The following is a 24982-nucleotide window of genomic DNA, read 5'->3' as shown; positions in this document are numbered from 1 at the left end:
TCCCGGGGGTCACCGTCAGACCCTAATAAAACACCAAAATCTCGCGCCTTCGACGCTCACACGCTAATTCGGCCAATTTGCGTATTCGTTAATTTCCTTTTAGCGACCCCACTGTCTATAAATGTGTACAAGGATTAAATTTAATGATATATGAAAAATGAACATAAAGCATACATTATATGGTTGGGAGTTGAATTAATCTCCTCCTGTAGGTGTGGCGGGGGGGGGGGGGGGGGGGTTACAAAATATTGAGGACCTTTGCCCCCCCATGACGTTTCATCTTCCTACGCCACTGGGTGACCATATAGTTGATTAGTACTCCAGGTGGGGCCTTACAAGTGTCTTGAATAATGTAGTTTGTTTGCACATTTCTATATTGAGTTCCATAAGTCAGATGTTTGTCCTAGATATATTATCTACATGTATGCTGCTCTGGAGTTCATGCATATGTGAATTAGAACTTGATGTTGAGTATAAGTTTGGTATCGTCGGCGAATGGCTTTGTAATATGAATGCAAACTGCGCTTGCTAAGGTTACATAGTGGGACTACTGTGAAAATGTACAAATGTAATTATTTTTTGTCGGCTATAAAAACAGAACATTGCTAGTTGATATCAGGAACATCATAGTTCGTTATTAAAATGCAGATACCGAACCAACAGCCAGTGTTGATTTTATTGTGGTGTTCCATTAACTGAAATTTTACACGAATTTTCACACATACATAGATTGTCAACTTTTTACATATAAATTTGTATCTGGCTATTAGTCTGTTAAACCTGTCTATATTATTAGGCTCTTTTATTTTTCAAAGTAGGCAAAAAACTAATAATAAAGGCATGTTTAGCGGACTATCCCGCGTTTCCTACTGGGCAAAGTGAAAGTAGAACAACTAGTTTGAGTGGTTTCCCTTTGTTTCATCCGGGCATTGGCAATGGCGGCTTCCATACGTTGTTGACGTTGACGGATCTGTCATCAACTGAAATAGCTGTCTTGGTCGATGTTACAGATTTAGAGCGTTTCATTGTGATCCCAAACACAAGGTAACGTTAAGCATTTGTTAAAAACTTAATGTGATGTAGTTGAATGTCTTGTATACTATGCTTTCTGTCAAAGGTGTGTTTTGATCGACTTTCACTTTTAGTAAGTTTTATGTTTAACAGTAACAGATTGGTAGCAATGTTCTTAAGTTAAGTTAAGTTTATTTTCCAGTACAGGATTGAGGTCCTCTACACTGGACTCATAATCATACAATAAATACATACATGATACAGTATATAATGTACATGTAGCATTGCAGGCATCCTCGATATTCCAGGGGTTCCGATCACTTACGATCTCTACACCCCTGGACTATCTCATAGTGAAACTGGAGGCAACAGAATAGAACAGGTAACTTAGTCATTTGATGTACATCAAAAGAGCCGTATAACGGTACCTTATGGTTGACTCTGTGACTTTGATGTTAGGCGTCGCTCTCTCTGTAGTCTTCAAATGAAATATTTGCTAGCCTGTGATTGGTCAAATGTTTTCAGCTGAGCTGCCTTCAATTTCACTATGAGATAGTCCAGGGGTGTAGAGATCGTAAGTGATCGGAAGCCCTGGAGTATCGAGGATGCATTGCAGGTAATATTCTATAAAGTTTCGTTAGTTAAGTTTTTAAGAAATGTTCGATTTCCATGTTGATAATTTCAAGGTGTTCATGTTTATATTGTTAACACAGTTTATAATGACAACTCTGCTCTATAATTATAGAGTAGGTCTTGGTTTTCCCAGAATTTGTCTAAATTATTTTTAAAACAGTTTATATTAGGTGATGATATAACAGATTCTGGAAGAGAGTTCCAAATTCTGACAGTTCGCACAGTAAAATAGTTTTTCCTCAGTGTTGATGTTGAATGTTGGGGGTAAAGTTTTTTTGAGTTTCCTCTAGCACTATGTTTGGGGGCCACATCTGACCATAAGCTTATACAGTGACAGCAGTCTTTATCATATAATCCAGAAATCATTTTGAACACCTCAATCATGTCCCCACGCATACGCCGGTATGATAGACTGGGCAATTTCAGTTTTTTCAGCCTTTCCTCGTATGGCAATTTCTGTAGTCCGGGCAGGCATCTGGTGGCCCGTCGTTGAACACTTTCTATCAGGTCGATTTCCTTGTTTTTGTATGGATACCAGATTGAACTTGCGTAATCTAGCTGGGACCTGACAAGTGATTTGTATAATGGTATAAATAACTTTGTGTCCATAAAATGAAATGTTCTACGTAACATACCAAACATTGAATTGGCTTTTTTTTACTTTGTTGCTGATATGGTTTTCAAAGCTTAAATCTGATGCTATAGTTACTCCAATATCTTTCTCACTTGTTGTAGTCAGCAGTTGTTTATTCATTAAGTTGTAATGGTGGTTTGTATTTGTAGACTTTCCAATATGCATATGTTTACATTTGTCCGGGTGCATTTTTAATAACCAATCTTCACTCCATTTGCTCATGGTATCCAAATCGTTTTGCAGGATTTTCCTATCTTCTTCGTTGGAAATTACTTTGAAATTTTTGTGTCGTCTGCAAAAAGATATATCTCGGAGTTTACTAGATTAGGGAGCTCATTAATGAAGATGACAAAGAGAAGTGGTCCGAGCACTGAACCTTGTGGTATTCCAGAAGTGACTTTTGTCCACTCTGAATCTTCCCCGTTAACTGTGACTTTTTGATGCCTTCCTATAAGAAAGTTTGAAATCCAAGTGATAAGTTGACTTGAGAAGTTATATGCGCCTAGTTTATTGAGGAGACGTTGGTGAGGGACCGTGTCGAAGGCCTTCTTGTAATCCATGTATATGCAATCAATAGCATGACCATTGTCCAGTGCATGTGTCCATTTATCTAAAACTTCAAGTAGTTGTAGAGAAGTAGACCTTCCGGATATGAAGCCGTACTGTTTTGTAGAAAAATACTTGTTGGTCCTCATGCGTTTCGTTATGTGCTCCCTTATTATGGTTTCCAGTATTTTACATACAACTGAGGTTAGACTGACCGGGCGGTAATTTCCAGCTTCACATCTGTCACCTTTTTTGTATATGGCGCAGACTCTAGCATTTTTCCAATCAAGTGGTAGATCTCCGGTGGTCAGTGACTGATTGAACAGGATTGTTAGTGGTATGCTTATAGAATTTGCTGTGTTTTTCAAGTAGTGAGGGTGAAGTTCATCCAGTCCGGGTGATTTCTCTGTTTTAAGTTTTGAAAGATAGTTATTTACTTGCTGTCTGTTGACTTGGAGAGGTATCATGTCCTCAGTTACTGTTATGTTTCTAATTCTAGGTATATCTTCGCTTTGCTCAGTTACAAATACTTGACTGAAAAATGTTGCTAGCACATCCGCCTTTTGTTTATCCTGTGAAACCTTAAGAGAGCTCTTGTCATCTGGTATGCTGTATAAATCTCCCACACCAGCTTGCACTTTTGATTTAGAATTAATGTATCTCCATATGGCCTTGGGATTTGATTTTGCTTTATTTGCCAGGTTGTACTCAAATTCTTTCCTAAGTTTCCGGGTGGCATTTCTTACTTTGTTTCTTATCTTGTTGTAGTCCTTCCTTATTTCAGGGTCTTTACTTGTGAAAGCCTTCCTAGAGAGTGAGTTTTTTTTTCCTGATTAGTTCTAAAGTATGCTTGTCTGCTGGAAAGCTGTTGATATTACTGCAACCTATCCTGAAGGATTTTGTTGGAACAAATTTGTCCTCAATTTCCTTTAAGATGTTTTTAAATATTATCCAGTTCTCATTAACACTGTTTCCTTCATTCAAAATATCTTCCCATTGTAGCTCTCTTATTTCTCTGTTTATTTCCGGGTAGTTTGCTTTATTGTAGCATTTCTTAATTTTTGTCTGGGTGACTGTGTTAACTTTACACTCTACAAAGAAAGAAAGAACGCAGTGATCACTTTTCCCTAGTGGACTGAGATATTCGATGCTTGAGATGCTATTATCTTCTTTAGTTAATACAAGATCTAATATATGGGGATTATCATTACCCCGCCATCTTGTTGGCTGATCCACGTGCTGTGAGAAGAAGTTATCTTGAAGTTTTTGTAGAAATTTGTATTCCTGAGATTCTGTGCTATTGCCTCTTGTGTTCCACAGGTTCCAGTTGATATTAGGGTAATTAAAGTCTCCCATTATGAATATGTCCGTGTATCCTTTACTTGAAACTTCATCTAAGAGTAATTGTAGATTGTTGTTATTCTCTATTGTGCCGGAGTCTGATCTATAAACAAGACCAATTAGTAAACTGATGTTCATCTGTTCATATGTTAGGGCCCTAGGTTATTAAGTTTGGGCCATAAAAATGAATTTAAAACAAAGCCTCGGAAGAGCGAAACTACATGTACATTTATGATACAGGATTGTAACTTGATGTACATTTTTTCATAAGATTAAAATTGTTTACCTTGTTGACTGGTCATTGAATTTTTCGTTTCCAGATGTATACATTACTGTCAGGTCTGTGGAAATACATGTTTCAAAAAGACGAATTTAATGTTTCTATTTTGGGACTCGATAATGCAGGGAAAAGTGTAAGTATATATAAACATCTATGATGACATAAATCATTTTTTACGTCTTAATGTTAATATCCAAAGGACCAATCTGATTGAAATACAAATCCTAATTATCACTTTGTGTACAGGCCTTGAATTAAAAATTTTATTTCAATTTCTTAAAACAACAAGAGCCGTGAATTTGAACTTGATAACATATCTGTATATTTGTTATTTTGTTTTAAATAATATGATTTCTTTTGCATGAATCGATGATGATGCGGAATGTACATATATATCAACATCATATTAAGAACTGTGTCTCCATATTTTCCATTAAAATAAATTGATTCACACTTATTATGTTGTTGTAAAGTTGTCCCTGCTGAAAACCACTTGCTAAAAAAAGTAAGTGCATATTTTCTCACTTGATATTCTGCATTGGACATACACTTATATAACTACAAATAGCAAGAAATTTAATTTGAGGCCTGGTTTATAGATGATCTGACAACATCACATTACAGGTCATATTACGAGGATGTGTAATGTTGACAAAACAATTATAAAATATACCGTATAGCAGTATAGTTTACCAGGGTTTTAATTAGGCAATTTGGCGAATGGGTATGTAGATCGCCAAAATTTAACTTAATTAATTTTTACATCGCCTATTATAAAAACATTAAGTATTCACCCTCAGCAATAATTTCTGTTCTGATCGCTATCAGCTTTTGATAAATCCTGTTGCTTTGATAACTCCGGGAGTAACAGGTGGTGCGCAAGCCGAAATTTCCTGTATGTACCTAGTGAACAACTGCTCCCTATTCAAACAAGTACTTGACACAATAAATCTCACGAATGAAACTAAGTACTCTCGGACGATTTCATTTATTTGAGGTGTTCCAATTTATGTAGTAAATCATGGGTATATAATTTAACACCTTTACCTGTAGAAATAAGTCAACGTTTAATCTGTATTGCCTATACGGGTATGAACTCACATGAAATATTAAATAATTGTTATTTTTGTTTGAAACTACTTTGGTCAGTGTACCTAAATCTAACACGATAGAGATAAGTATTTTTGTGTCGCCTGCAACACAAATGTGACACATAGGTATCATTTTGTCGGCGTTGGTGTCGGCGTCAGCATCCATAAAACGGTTTCCATGCAATAACTTAAGTATTTATCGTCCAATTTCAACCAAACTTGGTATATTGCTTTATATAAATGAGATCTCGAATGGTATATTACTTTATATCAATGAGATCTCGACTGAGTTCGATACTGGTTAAAATCCGTCAATATTTGCAAGAGCTAAAGGACTTTGAAATCGAAAAAACCCCAGATAAATCCATGGTTTCTGCTTGATAAGTTTAGTACATTGTATTTATTTTCTGATTTAACTAAATTTGATATGTTGCTTTATTTTAATGAGATCTCAGATGGGTTTGATACTGGTCAAAATCCATCAATATTTGCAAGAGTTATGGACTTGGTAACTTCAATTAGTTATTACCAATATATTTTCAACTGTAAATAACTAGTTTTTGTGATGTTTTAAAGAGCTGTGCAGGCATCACATCCACTTCTGTGGAATTCTTGTTGCTATATTTGACAAAAAATGACCCGGTTCTTCATATGTATCCAACCCAGATGGCGAATGACGTAGTTATTAGGAAAAGACTTTGAAAGAATTCATTCAATAGTTGAAGTGGTAAATTAAACTTAGAATGTCAATGACATTATATTTACAGACATACTTGGAACAGACAAAGACAAAGTTTACTAAAGACTACAAAGGATTATCATTGTCTAAAATCACAACCACAGTGGGCCTAAATAGTAAGTTAATTAAATGATTCGGCTTTGTTGATTTACTTTTTAATGTTTGTATATATATACATCTGTATATTGTCACTAAAATACTTGTAGTATATATTTTAAATTTTTATTGATTTCATTGGGTTATTTTTGTTTTAGTTGGAAAAATAGATATTGGACATGTTCGTCTAAACTTCTGGGACTTGGGTGGTCAGGAGGAACTACAATCTCTATGGGATAAGGTGAGCATCACAACCAGTAGTTCTGGGCTTGTCCGATGCCTGAAAGTATACGTACTGATACAAGAATCATACTCCATTATTATGTATATTTATTTGACATTGACCATTGAGTGACAGGCTAAATAGCCTGGCCTTACAAACAAACAAAATGGTGCGAGTTTAAAGAGCTTCAAATTGAATTTCACTGCTACCATTCAGTGGTTGTTCCTCTTTCTCTTATTCATGTCTGGCGTAGAATTGCAAAAATAATTGTTCATAGTTTTACTATTGTGTTTTGGATTATCTAGACAGTCTTGTGTCAGATGTTGCATAAAAATGCCCAAGGCACCCTGATGAATGGCTTATGCCAAAGGTCATCTGAGCATGACCCTGACTATGATATTGTCAGGTGCTCCAGCATAGTGTGGAAAAATCAGAGCCATGAATGGCTGATTTTAACAGATTGTATATCAGTGGGATTGCTGTAGGGTCACATCATGGAAATGTTTAGCTCTCATGAAATACATACTCTGTTATATTAAACCTCTCCAACAGTCAGCAAGTTTAATTCACAATTAATTCAATACGCTATTTAATTCATTATAATAAGGTCATCTGACCAGAAGGGCCAGGATGACCTATTGTCATCATGCACCGTCCTTCGTCGTGCCCTGTGCGCCATGCGCTGTGCATAAACTTTTCATTCAAACGACTTCTTCTCAATAACCAAAAGGCCCAGGGTACTGATATTTGGCCTGTAGCATGCTGGGATGAAGGCTTCTAAGTTTGTTCAAATGAATGACCTTGACCTTCATTCAAGGTTACAGGGGTCAAAATCCTTTAAACAACTTCTTGTGAATAACTTAGAGGCCTAGAGACCTGATATTTGGCCCATGACATGCTTGGATGAATGGCTTTCAAGTTTGTTCCAATTAATGACCTTGACTTTCATTCAAGGTCACAGGGGTCAAATAGGCTAAAATCTTTAAACGACTATGTTGTATTTTGCTTATACTCAGATGACCGTTTAGGCCCATGGGCCTCTTATTTGTGTACATTACTATAATTATGTTCTTTTTTCCTCAGTATTATGCCAAGTCACATGTTGTTATATATATAATTGACTCGTCCGATCTAGTTTTTTCCTCAGTATTATGCCGAGTCACATGCTGTTATATATATAATTGACTCGTCTGACCTTGTTTTTTCCTCAGTATTATGCCGAGTCACATGCTGTTATATATATAATTGACTAGTCTGACCTTGTTTTTTCCTCAGTATTATGCCCAGTCACATGCTGTTATATATATAATTGACTCGTCAGACCTTGTTTTTTCCTCAGTATTATGCCGAGCCACATGCTGTTATATATATAATTGACTCGTCTGACCTTATTGTTTCCTCAGTATTATGCTGAGTCCCATGCTTATATATATATAATTGACTCGTCTGACCTTGTTTTTTCCTCAGTATTATGCTGAGTCCCATGCTGTTATATATATAATTGACTCGTCTGACCTTGTTTTTTCCTCAGTATTATGCCGAGTCACATGCTGTTATATATATAATTGACTCGTCTGACCTTATTTTTTCCTCCTCAGTATTATGCCGAGTCACATGCTGTTATATATATAATTGACTCGTCTGACCTTGTTTTTTCCTCAGTATTATGCCCAGTCACATGCTGTTATATATATAATTGACTCGTCTGACCTTGTTTTTTCCTCAGTATTATGCCGAGTCACATGCTGTTATATATATAATTGACTCGTCTGACCTTGTTTTTTCCTCAGTATTATGCCGAGTCACATGCTGTTATATATATAATTGACTCGTCTGACCTTGTTTTTTCCTCAGTATTATGCCGAGTCACATGCTGTTATATATATAATTGACTCGTCCGACCTTGAAAGGATCGATGAATCTAAAGAAGCCTTTGGTAAGTTGAGTGTATAAAAATGTTGATTAAACACTAACGAATACAGCTTAGTAGGATTTATATATAGATAAAGAGGTTGTAACCTTTGTACGGGATAACTTGGTCAAGGGACCTATATATGTCAATTCTTTATGGGCGTTCATTTCCAATATACTCAAACCTGTCTATAAAGACCATTGAAAGGAAAAATGGTCATATATATTTTAACCAAGTGGTTTTTACACGATTTTTGTCATTGGAACCAAAAGGAAATGGTCTCATTAAGCAGTAGATCGTCTTGTACTGAGAATTTTTGTGATGCGAGCCTTTGAAGGATTTGGTAATTACTTTTGTCAGACTTTGCAAACAGAACATCAATAGCCTTATCATAAAACACAGATGTACATAGATTTATATGAGTGATCCTTCCCTTTCAGATAAAATGGTAATTAACGACTCCCTGAAAGAAGTACCAATACTTGTGCTGGCTAATAAACAGGATTTAGATGTAGGTATATTGTACTATTGTTTGTTTCTTCTAGTGTGAAAACTGTATAACAGATTCTCTTCAGTTGTAAAATAATGTGGCATCTTGTATATTGTGGCTGAGTTACATGTTTCCCTACAAGTAAATCTAAATTATTACTTATATTTGTCTTTTACTATTTATATTGGACATACCTGATTTAGAATTCTGGCCTTATATATCTATTCTTTTTCTAGGGCTGTATGCGAGTGATCGAGGTGAAGAAAGTGTTTAACACTAGTGCTCCATTGATTGGTCACAGGGATTGTAAAATGCTTGGAACATCGGCTCTTAAAGGGTAAGTATGGACTAGTAATTAAATATGGATGTCCATATTTCTTACATCGCTATCATCAGAATTTTGAAATGAAAAACAATGCTATTATCCTAGGTAATGTAATATTGTTGGAGTTTAAGATGTCTTGATAATTAAAAATGCCCATGAAGAAAAAATCTAGTAATTTGATTCCTGTTGAATCTCATTTAAAAGTTCTCAGTATTGTAAAAATAAAAATAAATGATTTAGTGATTAACTTAAAGTTGGCCTTTTGCAGAGATGGAGTACATGAGGGAATTGAATGGCTTACAGAATGTATAAAAAGGAATGCTATGAACAGACCTCCACTACAGAAGGACATCACGTGATAGTGTTTTATGTGTGGTCCAGACTCTGGTCAGTCAAGCTCTGAGGTGTCCACATTGCTCCCTAATGGTCAGGATTTCTGGTTCCAAGTATGACTCATTCTAATCGTTCCAACGGAGACAGCTGGAAAGCCTGTCTCAGATATATCCTTAGTGATGTATTCTGGTGCTTTTTTGTCCAGCACACAATGATGTGTTGTGAGTGAACAGCTGCAGAGCGGGAAACATTTTACGCTTACCATGATAAGTCATAGTGAGAATATTACGGATATTGTGAGACTGTGGGAGCAGTAATCTAGCTGTGTGTTTTAACCAACAAAAAACAACACAAATCTAGAGAGACATAGTTAACAGGGTTTTGTATGTTTAGTAAACTGCCAATAGACAGTATTAGAATCATTTTAGTTGGTACTTACTTGTATAAACTGTTAATTTGAACTTATACATAAATATGATTTGAATAGCTTGGATGTAACAATTTTTTACAATCTGGTTGTAGGAGCATATATGGTACATATGTTCCTATTATAACATGTATTTTGTGGAAGCATTTTCTGCAAACAAAACAACGTTTTCATAAATTGTGAAAGTATCATGCATCCCTGCAAAAATTGTCTGCCAATTGTGAAAGTATTATGCATCCCTACAAAAATTGTTGGCCACGCTTATATATAATTCACTATAGTGACCGATTTGCATTATGGTATATTCCTAATACGTACATATAGTGTGATTAGAACTCCTGCTTGTCAGGGTGAATGAGTTTATTGTATATTATGAGTGTGTGAAATCTGATCAGTGAAGGTCACAGGCATGGGGTAATCGTTTGTAATTAATTACATTTTCTCAAGTAATCAACAGTAATCAGTAATCAAAGGCTATTTCGATTACTTGTAATTCAAGGTCATATATATATGGTACACTATGTGCACAATTTATTTAGATTTTAGATTTTCCATAATGATGTAATTACATTTGCACAGGTACATGTATAATCAACTTACTTGGTAAAACGAAATGTGTTTTGAACCATGTTCAATATTGTTACTATGTTAGAGATATTCCAGATGGACTCGGTTTGAAGCATTTCATATGATGTAGATGTCACATAATAAAACAATTATGAACCTATTTTCAGGAAGATTTGGCGACTTGTCAACACTCAAAAATGACAGCCTTGGATCATAACACTTCCTTTGGTTGATAAATCACCATATCCACCTGAAAACTGGTTAATAACTGCAATATTTATTGCAGCTTAGTTATAGATTCCAGATGGATATTGTTGTCAACTATTTATGGTCAAATAAATATGTAACAAAAGCAAAATGCTAATTGCTTTTAATTTTGTTGTATCGCAAAATTGCAATCTTTCAAGTGAGGATAGATAAAAACAATGATCTCACATATTACATCTTAACCTATTCATTGATCATGATTTATCAATTTTGATATACTTGTATCGATAAATGAAATTTTCATCTTTGCTTTCATTTTTGTATTGTCCGTGACGATAGTTCATGAAAGCGATACTTTTTCGCCGGTGGCGGCATTGTCATCACCATTTCACTTTAAAGTTTTGCGTTTAGCTCTATTTCTCAAAAAGTTAAGGTCCAATCCTAACTAAACATTACATGTAGCTTAAGGACATCAGGCCAAAAGAAATATATCTGTTAAGGGTTACCCGACCAACCTTAATTTTTTTTTCCCCCAATTTTCTACGAAAAAAAAATCAAAAAGTTGGGATTTCAATATCAGACTCCGGTTCCGGCCATCATTTTAGAGTTAAAAACATTAAAAAAATCCAGACATTTTTTTTTGGTCTCATTATCACCTCAACAACTACTTGTTGCAGGATTCATAAATTTTAGGGTGTGGGATACAGAGGCTGTGGACTTCAGTGATGCTAAACTATACTTAGCTCCTTTTCCAAAAAAGTATAAGACTAATCCTCAACAATCTTGGAATATAGCTAAAGGCCATCATTATAACCTCAACACACCTAATTGTTGCAGGATTCATTTCAGGGTGTGGGATTCCGACGCTGTATGTCATCATAATGCTGCATTTCACTTTTCCTTCATTTTGCTTTACCTTCAGATGTTTTTAAATCAACAATGCGGTACAGGCAATACTTATAATTACACATAATTCTTGTATATAATGAAGAGTATAAAACTATTTTTGTATAAGGTAATATGGGGCCAAACTACAAGTCTCTCCATACCGACTCTTATAATCCTAAATCAAGACAGATATCAAGGTCAGTTGTCACAGATAATCACATTTCACAACTTGTACTAAAACCCTGTTGATGTTGATGTGATTCCATTGCCTTATAATAGAAAACATTGATAAGCATGTACAAAAAATAAGGAAGCCTATCAGAATGGAACAGGCGTTTCCTCACTCCAATGGCTCATCATGCACACCAACAGAAACTTAATAAGAACAAGCTTACAGTAAGCAACACATGTTCCCTGTCATCAATTACATTTTCTAATCTATGGTTAGCTATTATTGCTTAGTAATGCTATCATTGTATGAAGTTTAAACAAAATCTGTCTTAAGCTATTGTCTGGAAACGAAAATTTGTGAAACAAACTATTTTTAGTAACAGTAACCTTTTGACCCCAATCTGTATTTTCTCATATGCTACGTGTGAAATTTGATCACAATCTGTTGATTTTTAGGTCATCTGACCCGAAAATAAATGACCTTGACCTACTTTCAAGGTCACAGGGGTCAAATAGGCTTAAATCTTAGAACGACTTCTTCTCAATAACCATAAGGCCCAGAGTACTCATATTTGGCCTGTAGCATGCTGGGATGAAGTGCTACCAAAATTGTGAAAATTAATGACCTTGACCTACTTTCAAGGTCACAGGGGTCAAATAGGCTGAAATATTTGAACGACTTCTTCTCAATAACCATAAAGCCCAGAGTACTCATATTTGGCCTATAGCATGCTTGGATGAAGAGCTACCAAAGTTGTGAAAATAAATTACCTTGACCTATTTCCAAGGTCACAGGGGTCAAATAGGCTAAAATCTTTGAACTTCTTCTTATCAATAACCATAAGGCCCAGAGTACTCATATTTGGCCTGTAGCATGCGGGGATAAAGGGCTACCAAAGTTGTGAAAATAAATGACCTTGACCTACTTTCAAGGTCACAGGGGTCAAATAGGCTAAAATCTTTGAACGACTTCTTCTAATAACCATAAAGCCCAGAGTACTCATATTTGCCCTGTACCATGCGGGGAAAAGGGCAACCAAAGTTATGAAAATGAATGACCTTGACCTTATTTCAAGGTCACAGGGGTCAAATAGGCTAAAATCTTTGAACAACTTCTCAATAACCATAAGGCCTAGAGTACTCATATTTGGCCTGTTGCATGTGAGGATTAAGGGCTATCAAAGTTGTTAAAATAAATGACCTTGACCTACTTTCAAGGTCACAGGGGTCAAATAGGCTAAAATCTTTGAACAACTTCTTCTCAATAACCATAAAGCCCAGACTACTCATATTTGGCCTGTAGCATGCGGGGATGAACGGCTACCAAAGTTGTGAAAATAAATGATCTTGACCTACTTTCAAGGTCACAGGGGTCAAATAGGCTAAAATCTTTGAACGACTTCTTCTCAATAACCATAAGGCCCAGAGTACTCATATTGGGCCTGTAGCATGCTGGGATGAAGGGCTACCAAAGTTATGAAAATCAATGACCTTGACCTACTTTCAAGGTCACAGGGGTCAAATAGGCTAAAATCTTTGAACGACTTCTTCTAATAACCATAAAGCCCAGAGTACTCATATTTGCCCTGTACCATGCGGGGAAAAGGGCAACCAAAGTTATGAAAATGAATGACCTTGACCTGCTGTCAAGGTCACAAGGGTCAAATAGGCTAACTAACCAAAAGGTCCAGGGTACTCATATTTGGCCTGTGTCATGCTGGAATGAAGGGTTACCAAAGTTATTGAAATGAATGACCTTGACCAACTATCAAGGTCAGGGGGGTCAAATATTCTAAAATCTTGAATTTTGAGCTTCTTCTCAAATTCTGCCAGTGTGATTTAGCTGATACTTGCATGAATTGATCCTTGTCATGGTCGTGACCAACTGTTTTTATATCTTATGTTGATCTGAAATCCAAGATGGACACCACTCCCGCCATCTTGAAAATATAGTTTGAACCTATTCTCAAGTTCTACCAGTGGGATTTTGCTGGAACTTGTCTGAATAATTTTAAGGATACTGACATTGTCCCAACAAAGTGTTGTTATTTGTAGGGTTGACCCGAAAACCAAAATGACCACCAAAGCTGCCATCTTGAAAACACATTTTGAACTTCTTGAAGTTCTACCCATGCAATTTGACTGAAACTTGCATTAAATGATCTTTACATGGTCATGACCAAGTGTTTTTATTTTTTAACCATGACACCATATCTAATTAATTTCCTATACAGCTATTGCCAAGGTAGTCAGATGACCATTAAGGCCCTTGGACCTCTTGTTTTTCAAGTTATCGTCTGGAAACAAAATCCAGATAGACAGACAGACGGGAACAAACACTATATAGTAGTACCCTCCGGGCATTAATAAGCTAAACTTGAACGTAGAGGCAATATGGCAAAAACTCCAACGCACACTATGTTTCCAGAAAACAGTTGCAACTGGGAACACCATGAAAACCTAGTACAAATGTATATATAAATATAAAAAAAAAAAATCAGAAATAGTTCCTTTTTTATTTTTGGATCATTGGGTGTTCTTAAAAGTTTCAACTCAAGCCCACAAAAGAATGATCTCCAACATTGGAAAGAGGGATCTTTTCTCTGCTTTTCAAACTTTTTCAAACATACTAAATATCAAATTTGAGACAGAATGCTTCAGTACTTCAAATATTAAAATGCAAGATAGTGACCTGTCGGCCATCTTGGTCACAGAATCGGTCCCAAAATGAAATACGCACATTTAGGGCCCTAGGGAAACCTATATCAAATTTGAAACAGATCCCTTCAGTACTTTTTATGAAATAGCGGTAATAAACTTCAATTATCAAAATCTAAGATGGCGACTTAGCGGCTATCTTCTTTACGGATCGGTCCATAACAATCTGAGAAATAGCGGTAACAAGAATTGTTAAGGGACGGACAGATGACGGACCACAAACATCTGATGTTGGTGGGCTAAAAATGTGAAAGGTTTATGGAAGGAATAACAATCTTACAAAAAGAAGGCAGATATTGTCACATAACACTAACAAAAGAAGAAACCGCTTATTGTTTAGACTATGCAGATTTTATTCACAATTTTTGACATCACAAGAATCATCACCATTAGCGCCTTCTATCACACCATAGCTCACTCATGACACGTTCTGCCACGCCCCTTAACCCTACCACGCCCCCTCATCCTCAGGCACATGTCCTCACTCACCCTATATAATAGTACTCAGTTACAAACCCTGAATCCACACCTAAATAGCTTTACAAATTATACAATAGTTCTGCTGAATTATAAACAATCTGGATGTATCGTGAAGATGGAACAGAGTTATGGAGTCCTGGAAAATAATGCAACTCACTCGAGCTCTGAAACTTTTATAATGCTTTTCACATCTTGAGTTATTAATCGTAATTCTTTTAGTAACTCTATTTCATTATGAGCACAATTGCAGCAAGCTAAACCAGTCAATCTAGCAGAGTGACATTGGAAGAGAGATAGCAACATATTAATACTGTATTTAGCTTTACAGTACAGGAATACCATAACTATAATTCTTAATATTATTTTGTACTTAACTTGTTGACAAAGAGAAATCTTGTTCTCCAAATCAAATTTTTTTAAACAACCACAAATTTAATCTTGTGTTACATACAGTAACCATTTCTCTATGCATAAAATCAACTACAGAATTGATGGATTTGTACCGGTGTCTGGTCGAAGAGCAGAACTCACTCTCAACAGTAATATCATTGTTTATAAAATTAAATGCTCTGAGAATTTCTTTTTCACTACAAACGTTATGCAGTGATCTTGATTTGAAAATATGTCTAGAAAAATGTGGTAAATGCATATTGTCATGAAATTATTTCAATGGCATGAAAATTGTGTTATATCAAGAGACCCCCGGTGAAAATAAACTATATTACCACGCAAACAGTTACCTTCTTGAGAGTATCATTCAACCTGGAGTGAAATGACGAAATAAACTTGCACCACTCATTCATTCTCTACTGAACAATTAAAAAACCTACCAATGGGTATAAAGACATTATAGAGGACGAATCATGTCACTAGAAAAGAAGCCAGATTTGTCTGAACTGAAAATGATCCCAATATCTTGTTTGACCAAGGGAAAATTTATCTCAATATTGCACATAAACTTCAGCACCTGATATTTAACCAAACTTAGTATCAAAATATTATCAAATGACCACAACACATTATTTAGAGATGCTCCACATCTGACAAATGGTATTTTTTCACTATCAAAAACAGGATCTGGCTATTTAGTATTTTACTTCAGTTACAAAAGTTACTTACTTTACACCAATACCACCATTAAAAAGTTGAAGCTTTTAATTTTACTTCAAGTTAAAAATATGAAAAATAATTTATTGCATCCCGAAAAATTTCCGTTTCACTATATCCTATATGGAATGAAGTATGGATTGCACATGCACCAAAGGTGAAATAAATTATCTTTTATTATTTTTTGTGTTAATTAGACATATGTATACACAATTAAACACCAATTATTGTTCAAATGATGATGGAGCATCTTTAATTGCAGAGAGGAGTTTTTGGTTGTTAACAAATTATTATTTCTCCTTTCTAGAAATATATGTGGTAAGATCTGAGCAATAACATGAAGATATTTTTTGTCATTTGTAGAAATTTTAAAAATTCTTGCAAGAATAGCTTATTGCAAAAATAGCACTACAGCTCTTAATTGACGGGGGACATATTTGACATACAAAGTGAAGTGCCCTTTTTGTGATAAACAGCTCAATGAATCATTAAGAGAGAAGAAATCATGTCAATGAATATATATGTTAATCTAACTAACAGTATTGGACTAGAAAAAGACAACTTAAAAGTCATTCCACAACAATTTACAATAAAACAACAAAGTAAAAGTTTTATGTTTTCTGTAACATAACAATGGCTATTGATGTAGGTGGTATGACACAGCGCCAGACTGCCAGCACCTACTATCTCCATACCTAAGGTAATGTCTGTTATACAAATAAATACTGCTTATGCTGCTAGCAGACAATTCACTCAAAACTGTAGATTCAGATCTCTAGCATATGGTCATATGGGTGTATGTAATTTTTAACTCTTTCAGTCTTTCATCACAAAGATCCATTTAAACTCTCCCTTAATTTTAGACAAAAGTCAAATATCATACCAGGTTTAGAGAATTATGAATGTCAGTTTTTTTCCTACCAAATTAACAAGGAAAATTATAGTCAATCTTAACGAGTCTTTGATGTTACATATTCTACAATGTTTCAACAGCATTTCTATAGGTTTGTTACACAAATAAGACACTGTAAATACTTATTTTTGCAGCGACTCAATTTCACGTTTTCATGCCAATGACTTTTCATGGTGATTTAATTTCGTGATTTACAGGTAAAACACATTACGGTATTTAAGGATTTATTTCATATGAACTCTAGTCACTGTGAAATACTTGAAAATAAATCGTACTCAAAAATAATCTTTAACAAAGAATCATGGTCCATAATAATATTAAAAAGACCTCTGTTGAGGAAATAAGGACATTTTGGCAAGTTAAAACTTAAAACAATAAATACACATTAGTATTCTCGAGTTTAGAAAAGTTTTTTAAAGCCAGAACTTCCAAATTAATATTTGATTAAATAGTTATCTAAAATATCTTCATTTCTCTTTTTTGGCTTTCTTTTCGTCTTTTGTGGTGGCTTTTTCCTTTTCGTCCGTCTTCTTTTCCTCTGTGTGGTCTTCATAGCTGCATTGTAAAAAATACATCCTATAACATATATATATTTTCCATGTGACTTTTAATTACACCTGTCTATAGAAGCCATTGATTCCCCAGTAATTCTACAGAAAAAAAAATTATACTCCATCATTTCAGACAAGCTAATGTAAAATAGTCTAAAAATTGTATCCAACTTCCCTCTCTTCTTGGGAAGGGTGCATTGTCCTAAAAAATGACAAAACAGTGATTAAATATGAAGATTAAGTGACTTACTTGAAGAGTTGCTTTACTTCTCCTTTGATTAAAGCTACTAACAGGGGTATTCCTATACAGGCAGGCACTAGGTACAGTAGGGCAGGCTGTAACGAGATGATTTCATTTTGTAGCAGGATAAACATTCACATATTATACAGGGCCAGTAAAAAACGTCCTGTAAATATCATCAGCTTTAAAAACTTACATAAATATCAAATCATTTAAATAAAATTAGATTTGTTCAAAATGCAGGAGATTTATACGGTCTGTATGTAGAAAAATATTTCTTGAACACACACTTCTCTCCTTTTTCTGTGTGTGTTAACAATTTAAATCCAACTTGAATCTCCTTGATCAAAATGTTGCCATTGATTTACTGGACTAGCCTAGATGAGTCTGGACTCATGATTCTTGGACTCATCAAAATTTGAAAATAGGTGTTGTGGACTCGCCTTAGAAAACCCTACATAAATTGCTGTGTTACCAGATAAAAATTAGTGTTCATCTTTATGAAAGTAGTTAAATCATCTCAATAATGTATAATTACAAAATGAAGTAAACTCCTAATAAATGATGTAACAAATGAGGTTCTCACCTGAGCGTGCTTGAAGAAATGCATCACAAAAATGGTTAACAGAAGTCCGAGGAGATAGGCAGTAAAACTAGCGTAGAAATAGGTCTTGGAATTCTTCTTCAGGCTAAAAACAAATCAAATCTAATGTTAAAAAAAACACCCGAGGAATGGAACCTGTTTTAACTAGAATTTAATCAGAAAATCTGTTGGTCCCAAAACAAAACTAGACTAAGATGATCTTTAGTACATACTAAATTTAAAAAGACTCCTTCAGTGCTGGTAGAGAAACAGTGATAGATCAGACTACAATTTCTTTTAAACAAAAGTGCAGACTTGTGCCGTAATTGGGCGAAAGTTTCGACATGTTATTTTCTCATCAATAATTAATCTATTGAAAACCATAAGATTTAATGAAAAATTTGACTCAAGGGTTCTGGTACTACAGTACATCCTGCACTTGTTTTTACCTGGAATCTATAAACATATCTCTTACCTCATATCAAACCTAAGGAGAAGGGCTATGGAGACTCACCTCATATCAAACCCAAGGAGAAGGGCTATGGAGACTCACCTCATATCAAACCTAAGGAGAAGGGCTATGGAGACTCACCTCATATCAAACCCAAGGAGAAGGGCTATGGAGACTCACCTCATATCAAACCTAAGGAGAAGGGCTATGGAGACTCACCTTATATCAAACCTAAGGAGAAGGGCTATGGAGACTCACCTTATATCAAACCTAAGGAGAAGGGCTATGGATACTCACCTTATATCAAACCTAAGGAAAAGGGCTATGGAGGCTCACCTCATATCAAACCTAAGGAGAAGGGCTATGGAGACTCACCTTATATCAAACCTAAGGAGAAGGGCTATGGAGACTCACCTTATATCAAACCTAAGGAGAAGGGCTATGGAGACTCACCTTACATCAAACCTAAGGAAGGGCTATGGAGACTCACCTTATATCAAACCTAAGAGAAGGGTATGGAGACTCACCTAATCAAACCTAAGGAGAAGGGCTATGGAGACTCACCTATATCAAACCTAAGGAGAAGGGCTATGGAGACTCACCTTATATCAAACCTAAGGAGAAGGGCTATGGAGACTCACCTTATATCAAACCTAAGGAGAAGGCTATGGAACTCACCTCATATCAAACTAAGGAGAAGGCTATGGAGACTCACCTCATATCAAACCTAAGGAGAAGGGCTATGGAGACTCACCTCATATCAAACCAAGGAGAAGGGCTATGGAGACACTCACCTAGGAAGGCATATCAAAATCCCTAAGGAGAAGGGCTATGGAGACTCACCTATATCAAACTAAGGAGAAGGCTATGGAACTCACCTCATATCAAACCCAAGGAGAAGGGATATGGAGACTCACCATACATCAAACCTAAGGAGAAGGGCTATGGAGACTCACCCTTATATCAAACCTAAGGAGAAGGGCTATGGATACTCACCTTATATCAAACCTAAGGAAAAGGCTATGGAGGCTCACCTCATATCAAACCTAAGGAGAAGGGCTATGGAGACTCACCTTATATCAAACCTAAGGAGAAGTGCTATGGAGACTCTCACCTTATATCAAACCTAAGGAGAAGGGCTATGGAGACTCACCTCATATCAAACCTAAGGAGAAGGGCTATGGAGACTCACCTTATATCAAACCTAAGGAGAAGGGCTATGGAGACTCACCTTATATCAAACCTAAGGAGAAGGGCTATGGAGATCACCCATCAAACCTAAGGAGACTCACCTTATATCAAACCTAAGGAGAAGGCTATGGAGACTCACCTAATCAAACCTAAGGAGAAGGGCTATGGAGACTCACCTTATATCAAACCTAAGGAGAAGGGCTATGGAGACTCACCTTATATCAAACCTAAGGAGAAGGGCTATGGATACTCACCTTATACCAAACCTAAGGAGAAGGGCTATGGAGACTCACCTCATATCAAACCTAAGGAGAAGGGCTATGAAGATTCCAGGTATAACAATGTCACCAAGTCCTAGCATAGCAAAGTTACTAGCTCCCAGTCCATTCTCCAGCAGGTCCTGGGGAAACACCACTGTAAAACGATCAAATAAAAATCATACATCACCATTGCAATCATAACCAGAGTTTTTGTTTGTTTGTGTACATTATATATGTATATGCATAAAAAATAAAAAGTGAAAGATTGACAACATTCCCATCATGTTACCTGGTACAAACATTACAAAGTTTATCTTTTAATTTTTTTTTTAAACCTTCATACTAAATTGTCCATAGACAACGACATCTAAATCACATATCTGTAGTGTACTGCACATCTGTTAAGGTGATACAGGTATGCTGGATTGACAATTTATCTTCAACAATGCAAAGGTTATGATAGAGTGTTTGAAGTCTACACAATGCTATGATTATGTTGGAGATTGCTACATATACCTTCTCTTGTACTTACATTTGATTGGTGCCTCAAATGATTTAGCTACGGTTACCATGACATTTGTACCGAATACCTTAAAACAAACAAAACAGAATGAATAAATATTTCAATAGGTATATATCTGTTAAAGTCACACACAATATAGTTTAAAGTTAGTTCTTTTTAAAGAGGAAAACAAAAAGGTTTTATAATAATAATATTTTAACATGGACAGAATATCCAATTCATGGTGCCAGATAATTTTCATACAAGAATGGATCATATGAATATTTTACATGCAGCATATATCACCTTTGCATAGACTGATATTTTTAATCATTACATAGATTGATATTTTTAATCTTCGCCTAGACTGATAATTTTAATCAAAGCTGATATCTTGAAAAATAGAAACAAATGAGGAAATTTTTATGAAAAAAATTCTGCAGTCAGAATTGCAATTAAACCATACTTTATACACTATGTAGTTTACATATTACATGCAGATACTATCAAGTACAATGCTCACCCAGAAGATATCATAGATGAAGAGGCCTCCTAGTAGAATACAACCTGTACTAACTCGGTTGAGAGACAGTAATTCAACTCCATTCACAGCAAATGCAAATCCGAACAGGTTGTTAGCGATCCAATGCTGAAACACATTATACATCAGATATAGTAAACAGCCTTTGGTAAATAGATATTTGATTTTATTTGACATTTAATTCTTGAAGTTGTTATGTTATTATTGTATATTACTAATCTTAATTTTAGCTATAAAAAAACTGTTATTAATAAAAATATTAAGAAATAGACTTACTTTTTTGACTAGGTACCAAATTCCAATTATAGTACACAGTCCAAGACACACAAGATCTTTTCTATCAAACTCGTAATTCATCAGATCTAGAAAGAAGATCAATAAAATTATACAAACTACTGTAAATCATACACAACAGATATCAATGATGTCCAATCAATCACGACGTCTTTAAAATAGCTTGATGTTTGTCACATTTCAGGTTAAGGATATCACATAAATACAGTCAAACCTTTCTACAACAGACACCTGTCCATATCGAACATGGTCATTGTGTATCACAGTATGTTACTATAGGATATATGTGAATAATTCTATTTAAAACGTTGTTCAATTAAAGACTTTCCTTGATCATTTATAATTAAAGAGCACATTACATTATAGCGATGTAAGCATTTGTTTATTATGTATACCTTCCTTCTTGTCGCCTTTTCCTTGGGTGAATAGGAGATGATAGTCCATATTAGGGAACGATGCAGGCAACATCTTTGATACAAATGGACTGAAAACAAAATTGTTGGGTTTAAATTGTGGAAAAAAACACCTTAAACCCTGTTAATAATTCTCATGAATAAACTTGACAGTATTTTAAAATCTATCTAAAAAAATACAGTAAGAACAGTCATTTATTTAAATTTTGTAGGATAAACAAGTCAAAAAATGAGAAATATGAAATGTTTATATTACAAGTTGTTTTCATAAAATTACAGAAGAGTCTATATACCTACCCAATGATATGAGCCAATGCAAACACTCCTAGAAAGAAAAAGTAGCCCGTCAACAGCAAATTGATGTGTTCTTTGGAGAAGATCTGTCCAAGGCAAAACATAAGGTTACAATAAATATCAATCTTAATTTATCATTTAGTTGATTAAATATGGGGACACTCGAGTTGTTTGAACTCTACACATTTACAAACAGTAGCATGTGATTCCTTTTCTTATTGTAGTTAAAGTAGAAGCATTAAATTTATATGTTACTAGTGGCTATAAGGAATAATGACATCCACAGACAATGCTTGCACAAATTAAATAAAACTTCTTAAGACTTTATTCATAAAATCTGTTCTCGTGTGAAATGAATACTCATTTAAGATCCTTTATATATAAGATAGCAATATTAATAACATAAATCTGCTTCTGATAGGAAAGGTAAATAATATGACAACAATTTACCTGGAATATGAGATGGATACAAAACAAAATTTACCTGGAATATGAGGTAGATACCAAACAGAGTTCCACTGGCTATAATAGGAAACATAGCAGCATCTTTACTGGTCATTGTTTCTGGCTTTTCACCAGCCTCCTGTTAAATCAATGAATACAAATTAAATACAGTTTATCTTGTTGGTATTGAGGTGTAAAATCTGTAACCTGTTGTGAAGTGATTTGACAACATAATATATACAAAGTGTAGGGCCAGAGTATGTATATATCGTAGGGGTGCCGCAGTTTACTGGTATATTTGAATTCTAACAACATATTCCTAGTCAGGAGCTCGAGTTTGACAGTAGACCACTTTTGCAATAAATGTGATTACGTTGACATATTTTGGATATTGTTAATATGACCAGAAAAAAAAACCCCAAATAATTATACATATGTATATGTAGTAGGATTAATAATAGACCAATCAAGTTCATCATAGGTGACAAGGTAACTTGATCAGCAGCCGAACAGGATAGTGTTTGAATCCAGGACCTCAAATACTAGTCAGATGTTCTACTGATAAATCAGCTACCTGGTTGTTAATGATCAAGGCTAACCAGTTCAGTTCCACTATACTCCTCCCTCGTAAGTTTCTCAAAGACAAACGAGACCCTTATACACCACTGTGGGTATACTTATTTTGTTGGGTGCCATATATGCATGTTGTAACAGTACAGGAAATGTAGCAGTAGAGCCAAACCTGGGCTTGATCCAGGGCCCAGTTTCATGAACATTCCTTAACTTCAAGAATTCCTTAACTTAAAATATTCTCAATAGGAAAACATTACAGATTTTAAGGTGGGTCCTTATACGTTTAGTTTTTTTCCTTAACTAGAACTTCTGTAATGCTTTCTAATAATGGCGACTTTTAAGTTCAGGATTTTTTCAAAATTGAGGAATGTTCATAAAACTGGGCCCAAATGCTGTTCTTTTTAAGGTATCTGGTTGTAAGTGATCGACCCAGTATATAGTCCAACGTACAGTTACACATGTATATATGTTGCAGAATTACTGGATTGATCATTGGTGACCAGGTAGCTCAATTGATAGATCATTCTGCTAGTGTTCAGAGGTCCAGGTTATATGCACTATATTTCCTGTAACATAAATTATTGATTGATTTCAATAATTCAGGTATTCAATGGGTATTTCTAACTGCTCAGGTATAATATTTGCTATGTGTTCAAAAACTGCATACTATACAAATCAATCTATATCATACTGCTCGACACTAAACTGCTCTCCAAGCAAAAGAGAAGTACAATCTCAACGCAAATATTATTTTATAAAGCAGATAATTAGATAGTCTCTGATAAAAGATGAAGATTCAACACCTGGTTACTTTCATTTTTTAATTTTCGGCGGTGAACATAAATATTTCACCTCTTTTAAAATCTATGGATATATTTTTTCTAAGTTTATACCAAATCAGCATATGAATGAAAATATGTCATTCAACAAATAGGATACCAAACTATAGCAGTCGTACAAATATATTCCACCTAATTACATCCCATATGGACGCATCGACAGAGTGTCGAATGCGAAAATAGAAAATACCTTCTGTGCCTTATGGTATCTCACGGAACGAAAAGAACCGATGATAATGGGCAAAATAGCCATTATGACCAGACTCCCGTAAGCCACGGCCATTCCCTCTGGAGTAGCTGGAATCTTAGCTGTCGCATTTCCAGCGGTTTCATTAACTGTTGCGTTCACGACCGGTACTTCGCTCATGTTGTCTGCCATGTTGTCAATTTCCTGTTCGGTGTCACAGTCTCGCAGGTGTACGAGATTTTAGGTTTTGTTCTAAAAGTGGGATAAAACGATATATACTTTTTTCTTTTAGTCCCTTTTATTTCTCTTAAGTGTAAATAAAACATATTGTGATGAAATAAGTTGAATTTAATGCGTTTCTTTTAACGTTTTTCAAACCGGAAGTGAACAATGTAAATATGTACACGTGGACAGACGAATCATAGCAATGGATCACCATCACTGGCAGCGTAAATAGGCTAATATGGAGTATAGTAACTTTGAAAT

At 35.1% G+C, this 24982-nt stretch overlaps 2 protein-coding genes across 2 annotated transcripts; one reads left to right on the top strand and one right to left on the bottom strand.

Moving 5' to 3' along the window:
• The first annotated feature begins 926 nt into the window (after positions 1-926).
• On the top strand, positions 927-14088 carry LOC138325865 (ADP-ribosylation factor-related protein 1-like). Its single transcript, XM_069271838.1, has 8 exons — positions 927-1044; positions 4486-4578; positions 6304-6391; positions 6530-6612; positions 8449-8530; positions 8947-9017; positions 9233-9333; positions 9590-14088. The coding sequence occupies exons 2-8, from the start codon at positions 4486-4488 to the stop codon at positions 9678-9680; spliced, it is 609 nt and encodes a 202-aa protein (XP_069127939.1). The 5' UTR covers positions 927-1044; the 3' UTR covers positions 9681-14088.
• A 1604-nt stretch (positions 14089-15692) lies between these two features.
• Positions 15693-24726, bottom strand: LOC138325864 (minor histocompatibility antigen H13-like). Its single transcript, XM_069271837.1, has 11 exons — positions 24500-24726; positions 22938-23036; positions 22457-22539; positions 22142-22230; positions 21729-21814; positions 21435-21560; positions 20942-20999; positions 20443-20563; positions 18511-18613; positions 17934-18019; positions 15693-17687 (listed from the first exon to the last, which is right to left on the bottom strand). The coding sequence occupies exons 1-11, from the start codon at positions 24686-24688 to the stop codon at positions 17600-17602; spliced, it is 1128 nt and encodes a 375-aa protein (XP_069127938.1). The 5' UTR covers positions 24689-24726; the 3' UTR covers positions 15693-17599.
• Between the last annotated feature and the right edge of the window lie 256 nt (positions 24727-24982).

The sequence above is a fragment of the Argopecten irradians genome, chromosome 6 (assembly GCF_041381155.1).
Source record: "Argopecten irradians isolate NY chromosome 6, Ai_NY, whole genome shotgun sequence".
Classification (NCBI taxonomy): domain Eukaryota; kingdom Metazoa; phylum Mollusca; class Bivalvia; order Pectinida; family Pectinidae; genus Argopecten; species Argopecten irradians.
Note: the sequence above shows the minus strand (reverse complement) of the source record. Positions and strands in the feature narration are given on the sequence as shown.